At 37.8% G+C, this 19,681-nt stretch overlaps 2 protein-coding genes across 5 annotated transcripts; one reads left to right on the top strand and one right to left on the bottom strand.

The window, feature by feature from the left end:
- The first annotated feature begins 1,479 nt into the window (after window positions 1-1,479).
- Window positions 1,480-8,194, top strand: LOC106156468 (uncharacterized). Of its 4 annotated transcripts, none has more exons than XM_087014722.1 (3): window positions 1,480-1,798; window positions 2,519-2,636; window positions 5,134-8,194. In XM_087014722.1, the coding sequence occupies exons 2-3, from the start codon at window positions 2,605-2,607 to the stop codon at window positions 7,259-7,261; spliced, it is 2,160 nt and encodes a 719-aa protein (XP_086870848.1). In that variant the 5' UTR covers window positions 1,480-1,798; window positions 2,519-2,604; the 3' UTR covers window positions 7,262-8,194. The 4 variants fall into 4 exon arrangements, with proteins under 4 accessions (XP_086870848.1, XP_013387182.2, XP_013387185.2 ...); XM_013531728.2 differs by having other exon boundaries at window positions 1,480-1,936; XM_013531731.2 differs by lacking the exon at window positions 1,480-1,798 and adding an exon at window positions 1,981-2,159.
- A 690-nt stretch (window positions 8,195-8,884) lies between these two features.
- On the bottom strand, window positions 8,885-14,759 carry LOC106156471 (uncharacterized). Its single transcript, XM_087014729.1, has 5 exons — window positions 14,628-14,759; window positions 12,720-12,833; window positions 12,048-12,338; window positions 11,081-11,371; window positions 8,885-9,572 (listed from the first exon to the last, which is right to left on the bottom strand). The coding sequence occupies exons 2-5, from the start codon at window positions 12,784-12,786 to the stop codon at window positions 9,556-9,558; spliced, it is 666 nt and encodes a 221-aa protein (XP_086870855.1). The 5' UTR covers window positions 12,787-12,833; window positions 14,628-14,759; the 3' UTR covers window positions 8,885-9,555.
- Window positions 14,760-19,681: the final 4,922 nt, after the last annotated feature.

Below are 19,681 nucleotides of genomic sequence, written 5' to 3'. Positions count from 1 at the left end.
GACAAACAAGTAGCCTATTCCGCTCGCTTACTTTTAATAAAATTTAAAAAAAAAATATTAAATGGATATTTCTGTGTGAGAACGGATAAATCTATTAACTGTTATATTTCTATATATTGAAAATGAGGGTCGATGTCGACAAAATTCATTATGAACGGTCGCTATGAATAAGGGGTTTAGGGATGATGGTTTTACATGTATGGAGGAGGGTTATGAGGAAGACCCATCAAACGAATCCCACCAAACGGTCAGTTTAGAAAGTACTGTAGATGGCTAGAACTTCGCGGTGCTAAAGATAACAACAGGCAAGGGCGGATGTCAAATTTAGAAAAATAGAGAAAAAAGAAAGATACGTGTAATTATGGGATATAGGCCCTATTGATATCCCACCACTAACCCCGATACCCCAAAGGCAGTGTGGTACCAGTTTGCTGGAGTAAGAATAAATTCTACTGTAACACCCACCAGGCGTCTCCTTTGTACGGGGAGGTCAAATGGCGCCATTTGCAACTAAAAAAAGTAGCTGTTTAATCATGCACTACCATATTGAAGCATATTAATGTTAGATATGTAGACGTGGATTCCTTTCCATAGGGTCTGTTTTCAGCAGTTAGCTAGGTCTCTAATCCACCGTAGATAAGCACGAGAGTCACATTGATATACCTGCGTATCAATTCAGCATTCTTTAAGGAATATATTGGGGTTCAAACATGTGATTACTGCATTGATGATAGGCCTACATCTGTCAAGAAACAGGATTTAAACACATTTAAGTCATCACATTTTAAGTGCCATTTTATTTATTTAGCGTTAGCCCATAAGTAGCATATAAAAAGAAAAGTATCCGCAGCGAATTTTGGTGTCTGCGGAATGTTGCAATACGCCCACACGACTTTGATATTGGCTTTGATTTTGACTATCGTTTTTTTTTTTTTTTTTTTTTTTTTTTTCAAAACTAGTGTCGACAAACTTGATTTATGACAAACGCGTTGAAAATAAAAAAGGAACATTGATTATAACGCTTAAGGTGCTTGGCATGTAAGACCAAAAACTCAGGCAAATAAATGTCAATCTCCTAAAATGGTGAAAACATGAACGTATAGCACACGATATGAAGAGGACCTTATAGTTATGTTAAAATTTTATAGTGCTTTGAGACCAATTATTTTAGCATTGTTAAAATATATCAACATGCATTACGTTGGTGTTTCTTGCGTGATCTATCGAATTACGGCATGAGTCTTACTACAAACGCGAGACCGATCGTCTTCAACCCTTCTATTATGTAATCTCGAACCACGGCTGTGACATAGAACAAAATACTCGGCCGTGCTGTATTCGTCGTACGAGCACGTCATGTACATGTACGAATGCGTTCCACGAGTCAAATATCGCAAGGGCAGCGAAGTAGCCAATCAAATGCCGTGGTTTAAGCCAGATAGAACACTCGTCGCCAAGCTGTACGTGAAATTTACTCGTGCATTGTTTCGTCTGCGGCTCGACAATACACTCCTACCATTTCACGCACGGCTCGGCGACTCTCATTGTATCTATCACAGAATACGTCAGTTGCATAAGAGGGCATTCTATTCCAGCGACCATTGAAGCTTTTATTCCGCATGGACAATACCAGTAGTTGAATACAATACACAATACCAGCTGGGTGTTTAATACTGGGTGAAGTTTGAAATTGACTGCTGCTGTGAGGACACGGGACCTTAGGTTGGCACGTTGATATCCGGTTTGATCTCCGCGTGGAAAGACGTCTCACTAGGTCTACGCGGGTTTTTTTTTTCAGGTATGACCCCCTCTGTTCTATTTGATGTAGGTGTATATACAAGGTGTGCAGGTGATGGAAAACACACGAGTCAACACAGCTTGAGTCGACAGACACATTCTCCAGTGGTAGTAGAGAACTGGACTCACTGTTAATAAGGTGTGTGTGTGTGTGTGTGTGTGTGTGTGTGTGTGAAAGAGAGAAGAATATGTATAGAGCCTACATATGTCTACACGCGCGCGCGCGCGCACACACACACACACAGAGAGTGAGAGAGAGAGAGAGAGAGAGAGAGAGAGAGAGACGGGAAGGGCTGAGCACTCGGAGAGAGAGAAAGGAGAGGTTGGAGGAGAGGGAGAGAGTTTAACACTCAGACACTTAGGTAAATGCTTTTAGAAAACAGCATGCCTAAAAATCGATAACTATACCTGTAGATGCCTAATAGGGTCTATTTATTGTGCTTTGTCATATATGTAAGTATATGCATACAATATGAAGGGAGTTAACCTACAAGATGCTGTGTTTACTGGCTTACAGTGAAGATGGATCCCAGTATATCTTGACCACTATCAAGATAGTTACGCCGTGCTTACTTCACTGACCATGACTCGATGGCGGACAACTATTATATGTGCGACAGCGGCGGTCGGTTAACATGTGGGTAACCCTGTATATTTACATGTCCCCACACTCACACAGTGCAGGGCGTGCCTCCATCTTATTTTGGTGTTTTACTTTCAGCACATGAAGTCGTTGATGTTACAGGGGAGTGAAGTGGAGCCCCCCTTCTATATGTGGACAGTCTGACGGTAGGACAATCAGTGGGTATGCAGACTAAGGGGACATGGCGGCCAACAAGGTAATCCATGAACGTGGGGGCGTTTTAACTGCATAATACTATAAACATGGTGACGGTTGCTGTACAAGAAATAGCAAATCTCCACTTTATACGCTCTACCGTCTGTGAACGTACTTTCGAAATACTGGAACTGGAATAGGGTGTAGTGAGCGGGTGGGGGTGGGGGTGGGGGGGTGTTAATACTATTGTAGTGAGTGGGTGGTGTGTGTGTACCATTGTGTGCATGTATGAGAACATTTTGTTGCTGTAAAGATTGAGTGTATAGTTGTTGCTCTCCATCTGTAGCTAAAGTCATACACGGTCATAGTAACACCCCCCCCCCCTCTTGAGGACTACTGATCCAGTTTATACTACCAGTAATAACTGAAATGTCTGCACTGTCGGCATATTTGATGGCGTCATGTCCGTGATCGGGTTTCACGTTGAGGAGTGAATGGCTTTTGTTGATGCAGAATATTGAATTCACATTCCGGAATGACTGCGTTCTGCAGTTTATTTAAATTTTGTTTTATTGCAATGAAATCTCGGCAGGATTTATATGTGTAGGTCCCACTCCGCTCGTTGTGGTGGTGTTATCATATTTGACCAGCGTTTTAATCTTGTGTCTTTAACATGATGTGTTTTTTTAATGTTTGAACAGCATATACCCTGTATATTGTGTACATGCATACTCTTGTCAAACATTACATGAGGTTCTTTTTACTTAAGTGAGAGGCAGTTTGGCTATACTGGTAGTCGTGATAGTGGTATTTTGTTTCACCGTGTCATTTTTGTTATTGGTACGTTACCTCAGTAGTATACATATGAAGTGACATAATAATAATAATAATAATGCTACTAAATACAATGTGAGCCTTAAGTATGTTGCAAAGTTCTTACATCTATGTTATCCCTTCGCTTGCCGGCCTTTCTTTGAAAAATGACCAAGATTTCTCTATTTATTAAATTTGAGTTCCAAGTAATTGTATTAGTTTGAAAACCGAGAACTTCTACCAGTAATATTTTGAAATATATTACAATGAGTGGCAAAGGGGTGGTGTGTGTGTGTGTGTGTGTGTGTGTATGTGTGTGTGTGGGGGGGAGGGGGGGAGGTGTATAGCGGTGGCAGAGATTTTCACGTACTGTATCTAAATGATTTCTTTGGTAGAAGTTCACTAAAATGTTTTTAAAGGTAAGTACTTCGCGAGTAGACATATCAAATCACTGCCACTAAAACGACTAAATTGCTTACCAGATACAAGTATTATATCTTGAAGAAATATCACAGGGTTTCGCTCCATCATTCCCCTTCGTTTCATTTTTCATTTCATTTCGAACTGAATGGCCGGTATGTAGGTCTACCAAAAATTTCTACCAGAAATGCAAAGATGCAGTTTTGAATTCTTTTCCAGCTGACCGAGTGATTAATTTCGATCAATTTTCGGCAAGTGACTTTAATTTTTGAGTTGTGTGAGAAACCAGTAGTGGTAATTAGTATGCGTTAGAGGGAATGTTCACATTTGTCTTCTTGCTTGTTATACAGAATCTCCGTACAAGAGGTTCCAGTAGTGAAGGTGTAGTGGCGTAGTGTTGGAGATATGGGAGCATTCACATTGAGAAGAGCCGAGGTCTAGTAAGGCCGCGACCAAAATATGGCGGACCTACATGAAAGGAAGGCCGCTTAATCCATTAATGGTCTCTCCGCCTCTCACACGGCTCCCTGCTCGTTGTCCCTGCAGGGGCACAGTAATTAAATCTCGGCTCAATTTAACCGGTCGAGGGAAGACGCGTGGGGAGCCGCGTGAGAGGTGGTGAGCCCATTACAGGATAATGCAGGTCCGCTATATTTAGGTCGCGGCCTTATTAGACCTCGGCTCTTCTCGGTGTGGATGCTCCCTATCAATACCCGACACAAAGAAATGATCTTATCTCGCAGGTAACTGTCATTCCCTATCTACACATGTAAATAACACAGGAAGTTGGGACAATACTATCACATCGGTTGAAATGTCTCCTTAAATACCCTCTACCAGGGTGGCAGATTTTGTAGGCAGATTTAAAAAAGCTAGAGAATCGAATATCTGAATATCTTGTGAAAAATCAGTCTGTCGTCCTGGTAGAGGGTACCCTTCAAGTGCCCCTGTTTATACTAGGGTAGAAGATAAAGAAGATACGAAAGCGGTAATTGGCATTTGAACCATGATACCTTCGGGTAAACATTCCCATATTGTCTAGTTAAGCTATATTTTGGTTCCTAGGTTTATAATACTGTACACCGGAACACATCATCCCCACAATGCTCCGGGACTTTATTCAATATTAGCCCCTGTTTTTGAAATGACAGTAATAATTACCTTCCGTATAGATGTTCTTATCAATTGACTCTACATATTTCCATTACTTCATGAGCATCTATGATTACACATGTACAATGTATTGAAGAATCGGTGAATAACATTTATAAAACTTTTGCTTTATTTCTACCCCTAATTCACACGCATGCGTGCTTTGTTTCCAGGTGCAGCCTGCGGGAGATGACGGTGGTTTGCCTGGTGGTGTTTGTTAGTGCCTCACTTTACCTTGCCATTTACTCGGAAAAAAGCTCGCCATTCAAGGTACACGTGTTGCCGTTAATCAAACAGTCAGGCGATGTCGTAAAATGGAGTAACATCTCCTTCAAGGAATTGCCGAAGGTCTTCACTTGTGAAAGATGGCTTGTTGCGGATACCGGGAAATATCCCTCCGCTCAACGAATAAAAAATGTCCTTGATAAACTACAGGTTCCATGGTGTGCTATTTTTGTGTCAGAAACTTTCACGCGGTCTTATACATTAAAATTCCCACAGGGGAATCAGTACCGCTTGCATATATTTGTACCAAACAAACAAAACGGTACAATGTACGTAACAGATGCGGCGAAATACGCCACTATTCTCAAGTACCACGTGAGTAGAAAAACAATTGGCTATTTAGTAGCTATAGCCAAAGGTGCGAGGATGATTTATGACGACGATGAAGAAATTGGACACGAATGGCTGGCCTCTAGCCCGCCTCTTGATAACAAAGGTGCTGATATCCCTTTTGTTATACCAGCAGGTAAAGTGAATTTTTGGAACCCTTTTTCATATTTTTACTTCAAAAAAGACGTTTGGCCAAGAGGTTTTCCAGAAGAGGTGTCGAGACGCCCTGCCTGCAATGCTCCTCCGGTGCCATACGCATTGCGGAATTCAAGCGTATTACTTGTTCACTATCTCATAGATGGGTATGCCGATGTGCCGGAAGGAATTCTCAAGTCGCCATTGAAATTCAATAAATCTGTTGGGGGCCCTGTGGAAATACAAGAAGGAACATTTGTGCCATATAGCCAGCATTCAACGCTACATATGTATGATGTATTTTGGGGGCTTCTGGTACCCACCACATGCGAGAAGTCGATATGTGATATTATTCGTGGTTTTATAACTCAAAGACTTCTGTGGGATATCAACGGTAGCATGACGGTCTCACCGCCCTGGACTAAGAGAACGACTCCATCCCGTCGAACATCGGGACAAAACTCTCAGTCTAAGGACACAACACTGATCAAACTGACCAATCTTTTACTGGCGTGGTCCAGCAACTCAACGTCAATAGATAAGAGGCTAAAAGAACTGTATCTGTATTTATTCGACAAAGGGATCATTTTGAAAGAAGATCTGGCAATATTAGACACTTGGATACAGTTGCTGAAGACAGCTGGGTATGTCTTCCCGCGAGCCCACGTACCAAGCTGGGCCGAAAGACTGGCGATACCCAAACCTTGGGACGACGTTAGGTTGTGTGTTCATTTCAATCACATTCCCGGCGAGCAAGCATTTACAACACTGTATCAAATGTACAGCAGACATTTTAAGGAGATAACATTCACGGGAGAAGGCGCTACTCAGCCGTTTATGGATACAAGCGTTCCTTTCCTGCCGTGCACGGACAAGGAACAAGAAGGTGGCAAGTTTCTGCACCGCTGTCTTCTAAAACATCTCACCTATGAAGGGTTTGGAAACAAAAATACGTCTTTCCTTTTCGTCAGTGATGATACCTTCTTTAATCTTTCATCTTTTTTGTCCTATCGCCGAGACGCCATGTGGATATTGGGTCCCATAGAAACATACGACATAAATATCACGTGGCCAGACGGGTGGATGTGGTGGCCGCAAACGTACGGTGGCGCCGCTTTGCGGAAAATCATCGATATTATGCCTGAAGCGTGGAGGGAAGGCTTGGCTCACGTGAAAAATTGGACCAAAACAGGAAAGCGACTGATATCTAAGTATAACGCAGACACTGTATTCATTCCAAATAACAGATACCGGGCACGAGTTATTGAGGTTTTGAAGTGGATGACGGGGCCTGACATTCCGCGTTTATTTGCTGAAATTGCCGTGCCATTATTAGTTGACCTAACCACGGAGAAGGCAGATCGATCAGACGTCATTCCGATGAAGAACAGTTATCCATGGTCGGATCTCGGTGCAGCGCTTCAGCGGCGGTCGTGCAATTTACTACACCCCTTAAAATTGTCCAAAGATAGTGATAGGATTACGTGGCTCTCCATGTTTAAAAGCGTTGAGAACCTTTTACAGACACCCCTTAAGCTGCAAAAGAATTAGTTTTCAATATGTTTAAATAAATTTGGCATTATCAAATATAACTTATGTGTTCACTGCCGTTAAATTTTGACTGCTACCTGCTTTGAACCAACTGTAAACATCACATTGCTTTCTCTGCGAATTAACTTTTAAGTCAATTAAAATTGGCACAGTTGACCACGAGTGTATGGGCTACAATCAAGTGCCTATATTTTGGTTTAAGTGTTTTTGTTATGGAGTTATGAGCCCCTTATTATAGATTTTCATTAAACGTATTATTTTGCTTTATCAACGATAAAATCAGAACTAAGACTTTTAAGAAAAATCGCTAACAGAGTTTTAGAGTGTAAATGGTGTCATTAAATCGGCATTGAAAAACGGTGATCATGGGTGCTTAGGTAAAAGAGAACTTTTAAGAAACCGATTTTTCAGTTTTTACCCCAAAATCGGGCGCAGTAGTGGTTCAAATACTATCAGTAGACATAAACACTATGCTGGTGCGCATGCGCAGACGATTAGCACCTGAGGTCATCTGAATATAAATTTTAACCTGCAAGTTCATGGTGCCATCACACGTAAGTAGCATGCGCTAGCACCATAGTGCTAAATTTGATGTTTGGATATCAACTTTTGACCTTTTATAGTACGCATTCATTACTTGATATTTATATTCACCCCTTCTGATACTTTCGACAGGGGAAAGACCTCCATATGAAAAATTTTACAGATGTCTTTTCATCTCGTCTAAATATTTGTTTTATTTTTCAAAAAGCCACAGTAATATTGTCCCGGGGATGTTTATGTTTATTGTTATTGTTATTCTTGTTCTTCTTGTTGTTGATTTTGTTGCTAGTTTTAGTAGTATAGTGGTAGTTAGATTAGTGAATGTATAATAATGGTATTGGTAGTATTTTCAACAATTTTTAACAATAAATTGTCTATATTTCTTATAAATTTCGATATTTCTTTAAGACTTCGTATAAATTAGGAATTAATTCAAATTTTTCTCTTCTCAGTAGTAGTAGTAGTAGTAGTAGTAGTAGTAGCAGCAGCAGCAGCAGCAGCAGCAGCAGCAGCAGTAGTAGTAGTAGTAGTAGTAGCAGTAGTAGTAGTAGTAGTAGTAGTAGCAGTAGCAGTAGTAGTAGTAGTAGTAGTAGTAGAATCAGCGGTAAAAATTCTATAGATCTGAATAGAAATTAATAGGAATTCACAGTAACAATAGGGATTAATTCCGACTCTCTTCTTCTAGGTTTTAAACTTTCTTTGATGCAGGGATTCGTGTGCAAGGTGTATTTAACACCCCATTTCCATAGAACATGAATTTGCCTTTTTTATTTTGAGTCCGATAGATTAATTGATTGAAATGGGATCAGGAACCGATTTCCCATCATGCTGTAGTGAACATTTTATAGCTTCTCTGTGAGGGAGATAAACTTGTGAGGGATTGAATCTTAAACAGGTTCGTTTCGTCACAAAGACCTACATTTTGGAAACAAATTTCCCCGATTCTTTCCTCAAAACATTAACATAAACTCAGTAAATTTAAGTAATAATCAAAGTACAAGTTCCAATTAAGCGATTCGATTTTCAACATCCAGTAAAAAAGAGATAAAATTTAGGGGCGAGAGGAACACTATGAAAACATTTAGTTCGCACTCTGATTTATTTATCCCCACAAAACAAATTACAACTAAATTCATTTTATAACCGATTTATTCCCGCTTTTTACCCAGAGAGTCCAAGTAATTTGAATTGACACTATAAGCATAAAAAACAACAAAAGTGAAATAGAGGGTAATCGTTACTTAATTAAGCAGAAAAAAATGACTTCTAAACATCAATATCAGATGTTCCTTGGAGAAGGCAGTATGTTCCATCAACAACGTTACTTTGACCTTATTTTGACTACATTTGATTTCCAACGATAACAGTTTCATTTGTATTAATAGTGCTTTAGTAACATTGTGATTTTGACATTCCTATTTCAATACCTGAAAGTTTTCTTTCTTCGAGTTTCTTTTACAAACAATTATGCATAAGGGATAAAAGTGGTATTGACAAGTTTCCAAATTGCGATATTTCATAAGAACATCAAGCACTTTAAAGAGACGTCATCAGATATATCATCAAGAAATACACATTTTAGTAATGCAAGTATTTAGCACCAACACATGGTATATATTCTTCACCAGTTAACATTAATTTCACCTCCCATGAATTGTATTCAAAAATCGTAGTCCTCAACGTTCTCGATTGTCAGTATGTAAATTGGCCGTTTACCGATATGGGTATTATAAGGTATGGTTCCTGTTGGTTTATGAACCTTGCTTATCTGAAATAAAAAAGAGAAATCGATCTTGTGAGTGTGTAACATATGATAAAACTTGATAAATTGCAACAACATGTACACACACATCTAAATGTTGGTATGGGAAAAGAAAAAAAAAAAACATAATATGCAAATAAAATAATATAAAACAATAATTAATGTATCTTAGGTAGCTGAAGGACAGTTCATAAGTAATTTCTGTAGCATATTGACTAACCTGTAAACAAATGAGGTCAGATGTCGCCTGCGGTCAAATTTGAGCTATTTCCGGAAAAATATACCGATCAATTTATGAAACTGAAAGTGCTACCACACACACACACACACACACATACACACACACACAAAAAAAAAATCTACCTAAATGAGCTGCTTTCACATGATTCTTTGGCCACACAACGCGTTCGCCCTTGCAACCCTTGATGACTTTCAAAAAGTGATTGGAAATCATGCTTTAGCTAGTAGATGATATGCTGATGTATTTCATAATTGCCGCAGGGTAATTATAGAAATGTCCCCAAATAGAACCTCTTGGTATACGCTGTGAGCCATGTCTTGAGAATTATTCTGAATATAATTAGCTCTTGTTAATATAACGCATATTATTTTTACTCTCCATTCCGCAAATTTACCCCTCATTTCAGCATTTGCAAACAAACCTCTGTCCTAAAAGTCTAAACATCCTCTGTAGCTACCTGTTGTCTGTCACATTGTGCTTGGAGAAATTGCAATTAAGAGTTATTAGAGGAGATTTATTAGAGGATTTCACATTATTTTGCGTAATTTATTTAAATTATTAGCTGTTATGTCATGCGTATTTCGAGCTGAATGAATATAATTTTACCTGAGTATTTCTTTTTGTTGCTTGTGGGATGCGCTACAAACACAGTAGGCAGAATAAAAGTTCACTATTTGGTGTAAATATACATGCATATTTTACAGATTATGAAAAGATGTCCTTTAAAGGTACATATGAAGCGAGAATCGGTGGAGCGTGGATTTCCAGTAACATATATAAACCACTTCTACTAGTTTCTTATACGACTCAAATAAATTTCATATGCGAAGGGATAAATTAAATAAATCACTGTTTTAGTCATAAAAGAGCTTAAGACTGCTTCTTTCTTTAAATTTTTGGTCAGAAATTTAACCTACTTTCGTGACCTACTTTCCTGACCTATTGATATACAGCATAGAATGCTACCAGAAAAATCCATTCAATTATCATTTTTGGGGTAAAATTAAACAATGCCTTTTGGTAATTCTCTTAGTTATACTACTTGAAACTGTATGCTGGCATTTGATTGGATTTTGTGGCAAAATATTGACTTCACAATATGCATCTTGAACATGTATTCTATTTCCAAACGTGTTTAATGGGGGTTTTCTATTTTCAATTTCATAATAAAAAGGACATGTGGTTTCTTTAAATCGGTACGAACTGTTGGTTTTCAGCACCAATATCTACCCAAAAGATTTTTTCTCTATGCTTAATGTGCCGAAACACCTACCGTCCGATATCTTGTAAACTTGATTAGCCCATGGTCCACCTTCTCCATCTGACTGACATCTGATAGAAGCCCCATATTTCTTATATGTCTGCCCAGCGTCACTGGAAGAGGCACACCATCCACCGTGCTGTATGGCGAAATACTGGTACCCGCGTTTCTTTGCAGCTTGGTAGCATTTCTCGATTGGGTTTTCTCTTTTCCAGTAAGGCCCGTCAAGGATGGGATCTTTACCTTCTAAAGTAGGAACTGCCCGGTTTGGCTTGTCACCCCAGCAACCCAAATTTACATAATCTGTGGAGATACAACGTACAAGCCAAACTCAGAATACGTCGATATGAGTTGACCACGTCCGTCAAACAATCGAAGCGTATATATATATATATATATATATATATATATATATATATATATATATATATATATATATATAACGATTAACACAGTATTTCTTTATTCTAGCATACCGTTAACTTGTTTGGTGTTACAAGAATAACTTTCAATTTCTGAGAAACTGATAACTTACTCTGAGAAACCACCATGGCGATAGTCTCTGAGGAGGCTAAATATCATGTTATTCACATGATAAAATGTATCGCACTTGTTTCTATCATGCATAGTTAGGACGAAAACCGTATTGCTTTTAACACTCACACATTTATACAACCTTATGAGTGAAATCGCACATGCGCATTTCATCACGAAAAGGCATAAAGACAATTTGGTCATCAGTTATGGTAAAAAACATGGAAGTTAAACGCAAACACGTAGAATGTCACGCAATCGATTGCACATTAGAAAAATGCGACAGATAAGAAGTATAATTACTGTTTGCAATTTCAAAAATTATACAAATATCAACTTGGATACTATTACTCTTTTCATTAATGCACACTGTTGGCTTCAATTGACAATATCCATCCAAAAGTTTTCTCTAAATATTCTATGAGAAAAGCGCCGAAACACCTACCGTCTGGTATTTGGTAAACTTGATTAGCCCATGGTCCACCTTCTCCATCTGACTGACATCTGGTAGAAGCTCCGTATTTCTTATATGTCTGCCCAGCGTCACAGGAAGAGGCACACCATCCACCGTGCTGTATGGCAAAATACTGGTACCCGCGTCTCTTTGCAGCTTGGTAGCATTTCTCGATTGGGTTTTCTCTTTTCCAGTAAAGCCCGTCAAGGGTGGGATCTTGACCTTCTAAACTAGGAACTGCCCGGTATGGCTTGTCACCCCAGCAACCCAAATTTACAAAATCTGTGGAGATACAACGTACAAGCAAAACTCAGAATACGTCGATATGAGTTGACCACGTCCGTCAAACAATCGAAGCGTATATATAACGATTAACACAGTATTTCTTTATTTTAGCATACCGTTAACTTGTTTGGTGTTACAAGAATAACTTTCAATTTCTGAGAAACTGGTAACTTTCTCTGAGAAACCACCATGGCGATAGTCTCTTGAGGAGACACAATACTGTAACCTAAACTCAGAACACGTCGACATGAGTGAACAATCGTAGCGTATATATATATAGCAATTAACACAGTAGGTGTATTTCTTTATTTTAGCATACCGTTTTTTTATTTGGCGTTTCAAGAATAACTTTTAATTTATGAAAAACTGGTAACTTACTCTGAGAAACCACCCTGTTGACTACCATGGCGATAGTCAAAATAAGACCAATGGAGTAAATCTTCATGGCGTACGGCAAACAGGCAAGGGAGCAAGATGTGGTCCAATGTCTTTCTAAAATTAAGAATAAAACTAATGTCGGAGCAGACAATTTATAATATATACATCAAGGATAGAGCACAGAAGCTGAACACGACAATATTATTCATCGACCACCTCATGGTAAAGTGCATTAATTGCACATGGGAAAATCTTAGACCATCATGTGTTCAAACCACTTTTTTATGTAATCTTTATATCCAGAGGCAGGAATGTTAACCATTTATCTAAGCACTAAGCGGGAAACCCATAGTAAGCAGTGTATATAGTGATAATTGGACTGAGGATTTGAGCAAACTGTTATTACCAGAACCTACGTGCAAATGACAAATTTTAATACCAATGTCTCGTTTTAGTCATTGTTTATTAATCGAATCTTAAAATGGTCATTGTTGTCTATTTTTTTAATATATAACTTAGTGTCCATTTGTATATCGATTTACTTATTTCTTCCATTTGGGGGTCTATTACCACATTCTGGATGCCGGTAAAGGGGGGGGGGGGGGGGGGGGAGGCGCGGCAGGAACGTGAATAATATTACAAACCAAGACATACCTACATGTTGCATAGCAATAAAAAATCTTTTGTCAACAGCTTTTTATTCCATGAAACTCTTAATAGATTTTCTTAGAAAAAGTTTTAGACCTATATCAAAATAACTAGAACCGCCTACGCAAAAAATTGCATTTATTCATTGAATCTGAAGGAATGTGCCTGGGATTTCATAATATCAGCTCCATTTTCAACCTAGAGTTCTTTAGTCATGGTAGGTGGATCGTTGAAGAAAAAAGAAGCACCTGAAACTCTGGAACGGCCTGTTGTCACCGTCTGTGCCCACTCAAAATGGCCTGGTGGCCTGGACCACCACAAGTCACGTTAATTGTCTACGACGAAACCTGCTGAATTTGTCCTTAGATACAATAAAGATAACTTTTTCTATATCTATGATTGGTCGTAAAACAAACTGTGACTTCCCCTTTTTGTTTTTAGTTAGAACGTGTCGTATTTATGCGACCGCTCGATTATATTATGGATGAAATTACTATAAATTGTTCTGTCGAGTGGTTTTCTAATCCAAATGTAACCAACTCTTTCCGTTTTTAAATAAATTCTGTGACCTCCGACAACTTCGGAGCGTTCGACAAACTAAAAGCTGGGGTTTTCATGCAGATATGCGTCTCAAATTCATTACATTATATTAATAAACCGATCAAGGTGACAAAACATCGTGTTGCTAACCTCGTGGCACATTTACCTGACAGATAACCGAAGATCGGTTGCGAGAGTTATGCATATCGGCGCTAAAAAGATGCTTCTGCAGAACAAGTACAATGTTCTTGCACGCGCGCAGTTTGAAGTGATTTTTACATTTTCAAAAGAGCCAGGATCGTGTTGGAGAAAAAGTGCACATAACTAACATGCAGCCCAGGTAGAGAGCCTACTGGTTTATAGTTTCCAGAATCATTTCTGAAATACAACAACCGAACTTTTGGAAATAAAATGACAATAGTTTCTGGTTGCCAAAATCGTATGTGAAAAACGACACTCTTTCGTAGAAAAAATAGCAATAACAATAATTTCTGGTTGCCAGGGTCGTTTTTGAAAAACAAAACTAGAGAAAAACCTGACCCTAAACAATAAACTCAGTGCCCTAACTGCCCATGTGAAAATAGTTTCATTGGATCTTAATTTCGATAGGTCTGGTTCAGACAAAACAGCCAACAGGTAAATCAAATTTCTGGATCTATCATAAATGAAAACTTTCTGACTAACTGCCCATGAAAAAAGTAGATAAACAGTAGCACTTACTGGATGTGGCTATTGGTGGCAATTTGGTCCTCCCAGAAACTGCTATGCTTCTAACCTTTCTGTCAAGAACAACTGTAAAGTTGCTTTGAGTGTGATATCTTTTATAGGGCGTAAGTTGTTGTTAATAAACAACCTACGTACGCATGCTTTTCGCCAAATATAATTCGGTTGATGTGAGTAAATCAATATTTTATAACAAACGGGTTGAAGCACAGACACTTTTAATTTTTATGTATTCCCTTTTGTTTTCCTTTCATTGAAAAATAATATAAACAGCAGTGATTTAGAGCCATAGAATTCTTTATCTTCAGATGTATTTACCGTCACAGTCCGGTGTAACGAAACGGGGAGTCCTGTCCTTTCACGGTCCGGCAGACGCTATGTTTTAAAACTGACAGTCCGCAAGACACTTAGTACCGAATCCTACTGTCCGGGGGACACTGCATTTTGAAACGTAGGGACCCCGGACTGCCAGTTTTAAAATGGAGGGACCGCTTTGAAATTCCGAGTCCTTTCAGAATGATCGTTGTTATTGTCCACAATAGATCACTTGAGACTTAATCATTAGTTTTGAATGTATTTTTGAATAAATAAAAGGAAATAAAGGTTCGTTATTTTTTTACATGTTAAGAAAACTACTTAATACGGATGGTAAAAGTAAACAATAAGTAAATAAATACAAAGAAAGAATGACAATCAATTTTATTCAATCTGACTTGTGTTAATAAGTTTAAACTTGCTAATGCATATAGGCGGGTACAGAAAAGGATGTCAACGGCGTCCCTTTATGTGTACATTTCATCAATTTGTTTCTTTTTAATAATTCAGATTTCATTTTGGAAAAGGTAATTGATTTGCTTATAAGAGCAAAGGATGTGTTTTTCAGAATAATTACTTGAAGAAATATAGTGGTGGAGATGAAAGTCATTCTGCCTTACACCCCATTTCCATAGATTAGATCGACCTACTTTAGATCGACCTAACTCACGCTAAATAGCTGTCAGCCGGGCGGACACGAAAGTTAATTATCCCCTTACAGCTTGTAGTAGGCGGGACGGACATTTAAGTCGGATTATCTGAAAGTAATCTAGTGAGACTCCCCGCGGGGATAGATCGATCTAAAATCTATGGGAATAGAGCCTTACTTGATTCATGGTGGGAATTAAAATGTTTCCTTTATAATAATTCAGAATTTTGTTTGGATTAGCCCAAAATCCATGGTTTGACGTCACCCATACACAAACCAGAGCAGGCACTGTATTCGTAAACCTTACGTAGTTGAAGGCCCCATATTATTCATCCACCATCATATGTTCATGTATTTAATAGAGCATTTAGGCAATTTATTATTTCCAAACCGAAAATTAACACATGCTTGAATTAGGTAAAAAAAGTTATGACGTATTGTTTGTTTGATTTCTAAACATCTGGGCCCAGTTTTATAAAGGACGTTAACCAGTGGATAAGCCTAACCAGTGGATAAATTCCCCTAACACCCATTAACTAAAAGATGGTTAAATTGTGTCTTCTGACGGAAAACAGCCAAAAAGTTAACTGCCCAGTGTTTAACTGGATTTAATAGTTATTTAAAGGTCAGTTTACTAACAGACTATTTAGGTCTGGCTAGAGTTGAACACTGGGTAGTGTTAAACGTCCTTTATAAAACTGGGCCCTGGGATTTAGAGACATGGTTCACAAAAATTATGGAATTCTAGATATTCCCAAGTATTTGGTGTTACTGTCCTACACAACTTGACAGCACAACAATGAATAATCTTTATTTTATTGAAATAAAACGTGTGTGTGTGTGTGTGTGTGTGTGTGTATGCAACCTTTAGGCATGTGGTAGCAGTAAGATTAACAAATAGTAATGCTGCTGGGAAATGGTGGCAGTTTGGTTCTTTTTTTACAAATATTTATGGGTCCAAGGTGTAATTCTGGTTTCCATTTGCATTCACCGTATCTGATTTCCTATTAAAGTTCAATGGCTACTATATGTTATCTTAATCAGTTTTGAAGATACAATATCTTGAAATTTAAGATAATTAAGCTTATGTATCATAAAGAGAGTTATTTAAATGGGAGTTTGGAGATTAATTTTCGATATGCAATAAAATGGTTCTATTTAACTTTTAGCGAAACTACATGAACTGTGAGCAGATCGTCATCAGTTCTTATAGGTGTTATTACCAGATTGATGTGTCCAAGCCGAGACTCCATAAGCGTCTTCATGTTTTTGTTCTCAGTGGAATGAAAAAAGTGTCCTATACAAGCAACTGCTCGATTATATTATGGATAAATTTACATACCATCTGTACTGCTGAGGTTTTCTGAACATATTGCGTGACCGAGTCTTTAGGCTTCCTTCCAAATTCTGAACATGGAACAAAGCAGTTATTTCTCTGTCTGGTGTATCTTTTTTGTATCGTATTTAATAATTCAGATTTCATTTTGGAAAAACTATCTGCTTTGTTTGAGAACAAAGCAAAATCGCTGACTAAATCTTAGCTGCCATTATGTCCTTGCTTGGTTGAATTAATTAGTTAAAACTTGCTGCATATAGGCGGGTACAGAAAAGAATGTCAAAGGCGTCCCTTTGTTTGTACAGTTCATCAATTTGTTTCTTTTTTAACGATTCAGATTTAATTTTAGAAATGTAATTCTTAGTGGAATGAGAAAAGTCCTCCGCATGAATATCTCTTTGTATCACATTTAATAATTCAGATTTAATTTTTGGAAAAACTATATGTTATCTAAATCAGTTTTGGAGATATAAAACCATGACAATTTAAAATAATAACTTTATGCATCTTAAAGAGAGTTATTTAAATAAGAACATGGTGGTTATTTTTCGATATGCAATACAATGATTTCTATTTTTAAATAGAAGTTAAAACTCCAAACGAAACTTCATGTATTGTGACTTGTCATCAGTTCTTATAGGTATTATTATCAGATTGATGTGTCCAAGCCGAGACTCCATTTGTGACTTCATGTTTTTGTTCTGAGTGGAATGAAAAAAGTCCTACGTATGAAAATCTATTTGTATCGTATTTAATAATTCAGATTTAATTTTGGAAAAAGCCGCTGCCTTGATCTTAACTGCCATTTCCTCCTCGCTTGGCAAAGTTAATAAGTTAAAGCTTGCTAATGCATATAGGCGGGTACAGAAAAGGATGTCAATGGTGTCCCTTTATGTGTACAGTTCATCAATTTGTTTCTTTGGACTGAAATTAATTATTTCAAAAACGAAAATTTACACATGCTTGAATTAGTTACAAAAATTATGATGCAGTGCTTGTTTGATTTCTAATATAAATGAGTCAAACGTGTTATTCTGGTTTCCATTTGCATTCACCGTATTTAATTTCCTATTAAATTTCAATGGCTACTATATGTTATCTAAATCAGTTCTGAAGATATAAAACCAAGAAAATTTAAAAGATTAACTTTATGCATCATAAAGAGAATTATTTAAATGAGAACTTGGAGGTTATTTTTCGATATGCAATAAAATGATTTCTGTTTTAAAATAGAAGTTAAAACTTCAAACGAAACTACATGTATTGTGACTCGTCATCAGTTCTTACAGGTATTATTATCAGATTGATGTGTCCAAGCCGAGACTCCATTTGTGACTTCATGTTTTTGTTCTGAGTGGAATGAAAAGAGTCTTATGCATCGTATCTATTTGCATCTGAACTGCTGAGGTTTTCTGAACCTATTGCGTGACCGAGTCTTTAGGCTTCCTTCCAAATTCTGTACATGGAACAAAGCAGTTATTTCTCTGTCTGGTGTATCTTTTTTGTATCGTATTTAATAATTCAGATTTCATTTTGGAAAAACTATCTGCTTTGTTTGAAAACAAAGCAAAATCGCTGACTTCATCTTAACTGCCAGTCCCACCTCACTTGGCAAAGTTAATAAGTTAAAACTTGCTAATGCATATAAGCGGGTACAGAATAGAATGTAAAAGGCGTCCCTTTGTGTGTACACTTCATCAATTTGTTTATTTATTAAATTTTAGAAATGTAATCCTTAATGGAATGAGAAAAGTCCTACGCATGAATATCTCTTTGTATCGCATTTAATAATTCAGATTTCATTTTGGAAAAACTATCTGCTTTGTTTAAGAACAAAACAAACATGCTGACTTAATCTTAGCCGTCAAATTTCCCCGCTTAGTTGAGTTAATTACTTCAAAATTTTCTATTTAGCTAATGTAAAAGGTGCGTGGCTCTAAAGTGGGCAGAGAAAGTTAATTATGCCAAAGGCGTCCCTTTGTGTGTACATTTTATCAATGTGTTTCCTTTTAAATAATTCAGATTTAACTTTGGAAAAAGGCCCTTATTTTGCCAATACGGGCAAAGGGTGTGTTAACAGAACAATAACGTGAAGAATGAGGGTGGCGTAGATGAAAGGCATTCTGCATTGGCTGTTAGTGGAGTAGCTAAACATTCTAAAACATAAATAGTTGATCATGGTCCCCAAAAATAATGTCGACATAATTCCTCAAGTTCCTGTGCAGCACTTTGATGCATTCATGGCTCTTTGTAAAGGTTTCTGTTGACCACTATAGTTAATAGTTCGTCTACATCACAGTAGCCAATACACCCCATACTATGACTTATGTGGGAAGCATCCCGTCGACCAGAGGCAGACAATTGAGCAGATACATATTCTTCTTACCCGTTTTATGGGCCCATTACTTCTGACAGCACAAAACCTGCTTTCATCTAAGAACAGTATCATAGCCCAATTGTTCACTGGCGTCCATGCCAAAGTTCTGGTTTACCATCTGACCCGGCAGCGACAGTTCCTAGCACAGATTTCAATCACAAATCCGGTGAAAACATAGGAAGAAAACATTTATTTCTAGTTGACGGAGAGAAATTTACTCTAAAACAGACAATATTATCAGAAAAGAACTTTTGAGGAATTTCTAACTAAAAAAAGGACGGCTGGGTCACAGATGGGGGTTTTAACATTAATGTCAGAAGGTTGTTCAACATACAAAGAGCATTGCAGTCGAAAGTGCGGGTAGATATGTATCT

This window comes from Lingula anatina, chromosome 6 (assembly GCF_051362555.1).
Source record: "Lingula anatina isolate TDL-2025a chromosome 6, LinAna3.0, whole genome shotgun sequence".
Classification (NCBI taxonomy): Eukaryota; Metazoa; Brachiopoda; class Lingulata; order Lingulida; family Lingulidae; genus Lingula; species Lingula anatina.
The sequence above is the reverse complement of the archived record's forward strand: the minus strand, read 5'-3'. Positions and strand labels throughout refer to the sequence as shown.